Below are 6000 nucleotides of genomic sequence, written 5' to 3' on the forward strand. Positions count from 1 at the left end.
TGCTTTCGCAAATTCTCTCTATTGCGCTACTAAATAAATAACCGCACTTCTGACAAATAGGGGAATATTTTGCCTAACATTTTCATTACTATTTTTCACAACAGAGAAAAACCAGAAAATCAACTACCACTCTTCAGTTGTTCATTATTCCCTTGTTGGTGTGTCATTTACTCCATGGCTCTCAGATTGAGACACTTGTTGCACCATGGCACAAATAACTCCCAGACAACCAGTGGTTTTAATACTATTTTTACTGGTCCCCTTCTCCCTTGCTCCACCACTGTTCCACATTCACTGCATACAAAAAAGGAAAACACACAGTTTCCCTTTCTACATTTATCCTTATTCAATTTACTCATGAGCATTTCTTGTTGACTGCTTTCCAATGCTGTTTTGGGATGTTTACAAATATTCCGAAACACTACACATTGTACTTGGTGACTCAGTCAAACCCTTACCTGACCAGCATCTCCGAAAAACAATGATGGATGCCTGATGTGCAGTGACTTTATTGCTGTTTTGGAATCCATCTGTCTCCTGAATATACAGATCTTAGGAGTGATATAATGCTTGGGATTCCAGGTCCTGACTGTGAAAGCTTTTACATTGTGCAATTGGAGTCATGGCGATGGTGATGTTTTGAAGTACCTGGCTTCTCCACCAAACAACATTCTAGAGGCTTTGAAGTGCCTGGCTTCTCCACCAAACAACATCGTATAGGTTTTGAAGTACCTGGCTTCTCCACCAAGCAGTATTACATCTAAACACAATCAGGTCTAAATATAAAAGCAAGTTCATCAGTGAAGTTGAACACATAGTACTGAAAGCAAGTTTATTACTGACACCAAAGTACTGTAAGAACAGAACTGACCTCCTGGACAGAGAGTGCAGCTATTTATACAAACATTGAACTGCCCAGCATGCTGTTGTTTATACAAACATAAAATATTTCAGAATTTACAAACATCAGATATTTCAAGAACTTTCCAGAAATGATCAATGCTAAATAACGAATAGTTGCTAGTGGCTAGAATTGAACTGGTAACTTGCAGCACTCCAACCAGTACCGTTAACCACTGCACCACACTGCATGCACTACATCTCATGGCAACATGTTTTGGAGGAACTTTAACAAGCAAAATATATTTAATTCATTTTGAGGTATACTCCTGGAAATTTATGCAGATGGGGTGATACTGGTGCAAGTTATAAATATAGGATTTATTGGTGACTACTCAGTTCTGGAATAGTGTTAACCAAGCCCCAGGTATGGCTTTTAGTACATTCAAAAGAAGAATACAGAGAGAGGCATTATTCAGTAAGTTATGAAACACATTTTTTTCTGAAAGCAGGTCGGTTTTATTCAGTATTCCAATACCTTACTGGGAGGCCTGTTTGCCCGCATAGTACCACTCTACTGTTTGGCATATGAGCCAATGTCTTCCTGTATCTATAAACCCCCCTCATCCAACACTGCTCCCTATGGAGTGCATTCTTCATTGGGCCAAACAGATGGAAATTAGAAGGCTTCTTTTGTCAATGGGAAGAAGTTCAGTTGCAATTTGGTAGTGACAAACATGTTACAGTTGTTTCTTCAATTTCTACATGGAAATTAAATTTATGTCCTATGTTGTTACTGTGTAAATCACAGATCAGATCAAACTGATTTTTATTACCAGAAATAAAACTGTTTAAGTAGTACATGTATTTGTAAGTGAGTGTAAAAATGTCAGGATCTTTAAGACGGTTTCTGCAAAACGTGCATATACTTTGCACAATATCCTTACTACTCGCATCTGCTGAAAGTAAAATTTGTTTTTCTTTCGGTACAGTTAACAAAACAAAACTGTTCATATAGAAAATAGTTAAATTCTGTATTAGGCATTCTCGGCATGCACAGCTACGTCACAGACTGTGGCAACACCTTCACCCCATTAATGGATTATAGTAGCAACATATTATCGTATCAGAGACGTGTTCTACATACAGCATTGGAGATTCATACCTAATAAACATTATACACGAAGTATACGATGTCAACAGTGACTGCAAAATGTGTAGCGATTTGTCCGGGAGCCGTAGATGCGTTTCATAGGACTTACTGGTGTTGTGCAAGTAGCTCATCGTCAAAGTGTCTGATATTCATTCATTCTGTCAGAGTGCTTGGTCATCATCTACGCAATCGGAGTTTGGTTCTGCCATCTCAAAATTTTAAACGAAATTCATCCAAGTTATTTCAAGGGAATCTGTTTTATAAAAGAGAGAAAATATTATTATTTCGTGGAGTAAGAGTCTAGATCAATTAGATTTCTAGCAAAATTTTGCCTTTTATGAAGCTCATATTTCACATGTAGCAGAGACTAACTAATTGAATAAACAGACAATTCTCTGGCAATGATGACACTGGTAATAATATACTTCTTTTTCAAATTACACACTCAAATGTAAGTGCTAAATTCAACAGCAGTCATTTTGCCTTTTCATTTGGGAACTCTAAAATTCATTATAATTCTCAAATTCGAAAACAACCAGGTCCAAATCAAGTTTCCAAAGAGAAAGTTTCGCCTGCATGCATAAAATTTTTCGTAAAAACAATAGACAGAATGGGCATGTAGATGTCGCAGGAAAGAAATCATCAAGCTGAAATTGAGTATAAGAGAATATATGTTAAACGAAGTGCTCCTAAATATTGATCTCTTAATGAAATTACAAATACCGGTAAGCTGGTAAAAATAAATTCATCTATTCAGGTTAGTGGTTCTGATAAGACATTTAAATTCTGTCAAGGAATATTTGTTAAAATCTGGCTGGAAGTGTATAATGATCCAAATGAGATAAGCAGGTACAAAACTTCAAGGCCATCCAGTTGACAGGACAAGCGTAGTATTTGGTTTTCCAGTGGAAGTTACGATTCATTTTTCCCTAATTTTCAATGAAAATAGAAGGCAATAGTTTCCGTGATCTGTGGGTGCAGAACTACAGATGTCACACGAAGGACTGCATTATGCTTTGCCTTTCGGCAACTAGAATTCAGTTGGAGAAAATTACTATTTATGTTCTGATTTGACACTGTTTTTAATTTACTCAACAGATATTATCATTACTGAAAATGTTTTTTGAATACAGAGGAAAGGCTTCTGTTATTAGAGAGTTCACTAATGTGAGACAGCTACATTCTGACTAAAGCAAGTGCACCGATGCGAACTGTACACAAATGAAGGTACCCAAGTTTAGCAATCGCCCAGAACACAATTCCATACTAACACAATCTGAAAATATGCAAAATAAACCAACACTCTTGTCCCTAGAAAAACATATTGAGAATTGTATCTGAGGACAAAATGTAGCGAACTGAGCTTCTTGATTATTTTATCTATGCATTTATTCCGTGTCATGTTGTCACCCAATTGAACCCGAAGGAGATTCACAAAGGGTGTTTCAGTTAAGAGTATGAGAATTAATGACTTCTTCTGGTGCTAGCAAGTCTTTTCTGCTTGTTTTGAATCACATAATATGAGTCACTGTGAGATTAAGACTTAAAATGCTAGCTATAAACCACGTGTAAGCCTGTTAAGCTATCTTATGAGCTGTGGTCAGTAATATTGCATTTAGACATTTGAGTAGTACGCTTGTGTTGTCAGCAAGCATTACAACGTTGAACCACCCTTTAAAGCCATTGGAATATATAGGTTAAGAAAATAGGAGTCCTCAGTACTGGTCCTTGTGGTAACTAGGCTAATTTCTTATGTTCTCCCATGCTGAGGTTAGGTCCATGCTTTGAGACATGCTGCTGCCTGTTGAGAAGGCGACACTCCATCCTTATAAAAAGAATGCCGTCAACGCAATAACACTTGTCTGATATTTGTATGCCATTAATATGGGATTATTTACCAGACATATTAAAATGTGCCTTTGTTTTCCCCTTTTATAAGAAAGATGATTCAGTGGATATCTGCCCAATCCTACTCTCTACATTGTTTGCCAAAACTGTTGAGGAAGTATTTACATGAGGGCTGTTGTGTATCTATGCAACAATAAGACACTTAGTCAACTATGTTCTGAGATAAGTAGCTGTTGCTGTTCTGGATCAGTTATTTATACATTCACAGAGCACATAATAAAATTTTAAAATAAGAAAATGTCACCAACTAGGATCTTTTATGACTTATCAAAGGCAGAACGCTACTCTAGGAAATTTGAATAATACAATGAAGGTGCCACATCTTCTGCACAAGAACATTCAAACTGACTCCTGTATTTCACGCAGTGTTCCTGGTTTACTTTGGTATTCCACCATACTATTTAAATCTGTAAACAGAACTAGTCCTCACTGCAGATGAGGTAAAGCAAAGTGTCAAGCCAACATCACCTGTGATTAAGAACTTGTGCCTCTTACATCCTTCGCATATACATGTCACTGCATTGATGAATACAAAGGCTTTGTTGGGTCTCTTTGCCACAAATAAAAGATGCCCACTAAAGTTGGATATTGCGAGTTGCCCTGATATCATGTGAACTTCATTGTACCTGCATAGTTTCATAAGTTACTAACAGGAGAATATAAGTAAAATGACTAAAAATGACCTAGAAAAGATGTGTCAACACGAATTTGCACACAGACTAAACTTGATGATAATGAGCTTGTAACCCCGTATTTGCTTTGTGGCCCTTGAACATATTATTTGCATTCTCTTGTATCGACATTCCATGTTAGGCAAATACTACGGATGCTACTTGTTTTTAACAATGTTATGCAGTGACAGGCTATAATATTAGTTAATTTATGAACTGACATATTACAATAGCAGGCAAACTGTAGTCTTTTTTGTCAAGCCATTATATCGAATGTCAACCATAAGGTGGTGTGTTACGTTATTAAAAGATCGAGGACAGCTGACAATTTTAGACTGTGTTCATCATTTGAAGACTGCTTTTTCAGGTGGCAGGATTTTACTCAGCCCGCCAGCGTGACACCCCACGTCTGCTTTCATTAGTGAGCGACGCTATGAGGAACATTGTCGATAACAGCAAGTGGTACGATCGCAGCTTGCCGCAGATCGAGACTTGGATCCGTCGATATCTCAGTGACGACTGACTGTGAATATTTGGAAATTTTATTAAACTGATAACCAAATACGTTTTTAAGGACGCATGTGCTAAGAAGTGTATCATAAAATCAATACAGAAATGATTATCATGTCGTTTATATGTAAAGACTTACGTGTAGTGTTTTCGATAACTGCAAGTGGAACGATCGCAGTTTGACGTAGATCAAGACTTGGATCCGTCGATATGTCAGTGGCATTTGACTGTCAATATTTGTAAATTTTATTAAATTTATTAGTACATACGTTTCTAAGGAAGTATGTACTAAGAAGTGTATCATAAAATCAATGCAGAAATAATTATAATGTCGTTTATATTTAAAGACTTAAGTGAACTGTTTTGCAAATCCTTCATCTGTACATAAATAAATTATGAACTGATTTTCAGTGAATTTATCTGGTTTGAAGCTTTCATTATTCAGTATGTTTATAAAGAGCAGTAAAAACTGTCTTTCGTAGCTTTTTATGTGTTTTCACATAACACAAAAAAATTCACATGTTGTACCAATGGCAAAATGTATGGAAACAGACACTTAGGAAAAAAGAATCAGTTTATTTCGAAATTCGTCTCAAGGTAGAATAGTGTTGTTGTAAGTGAAGCAATATATCAAAAAGGCTAACTATTGCCGTTCGATTACGTAATTAATTCGTAGGTGTAAAATCCGACGTCATTGGTCACAGATATGTGGTTGTTACACTATGTGCCACATTCAGCTGTTTCTTTATCATGATCTCGGGTGGCAAAGTATGATCGACAGCGAAGATTTCCTGTTATTTAAACCTTACATTATCTTAGCACACTCCCCAACCTCTTCTTATGGAACTTCTTTCTCGAAGTGCTGCAGTTACTACTAGGAGTTAAGAGTACAAATTCGACACAAACTCTGAAAATAAA

The 6000-nt window shown here is 36.5% G+C and overlaps 1 protein-coding gene across 1 annotated transcript in view; it reads left to right on the forward strand.

The window, feature by feature from the left end:
- Positions 1-5477, forward strand: part of LOC126106434 (aminopeptidase Ey-like) — a 210366-nt gene extending 204889 nt beyond the window's left edge. Inside the window, exon 18 of the mRNA XM_049912747.1 lies at positions 4940-5477. Within this exon, the coding sequence (XP_049768704.1) occupies positions 4940-5095 (156 nt within the window). The 3' untranslated portion in view covers positions 5096-5477. The remainder of the gene's footprint in view (positions 1-4939) is intronic.
- The last annotated feature ends 523 nt before the right edge of the window (positions 5478-6000 follow it).

This window comes from Schistocerca cancellata, chromosome 1 (assembly GCF_023864275.1).
Source record: "Schistocerca cancellata isolate TAMUIC-IGC-003103 chromosome 1, iqSchCanc2.1, whole genome shotgun sequence".
Taxonomy (NCBI): Eukaryota; Metazoa; Arthropoda; class Insecta; order Orthoptera; family Acrididae; genus Schistocerca; species Schistocerca cancellata.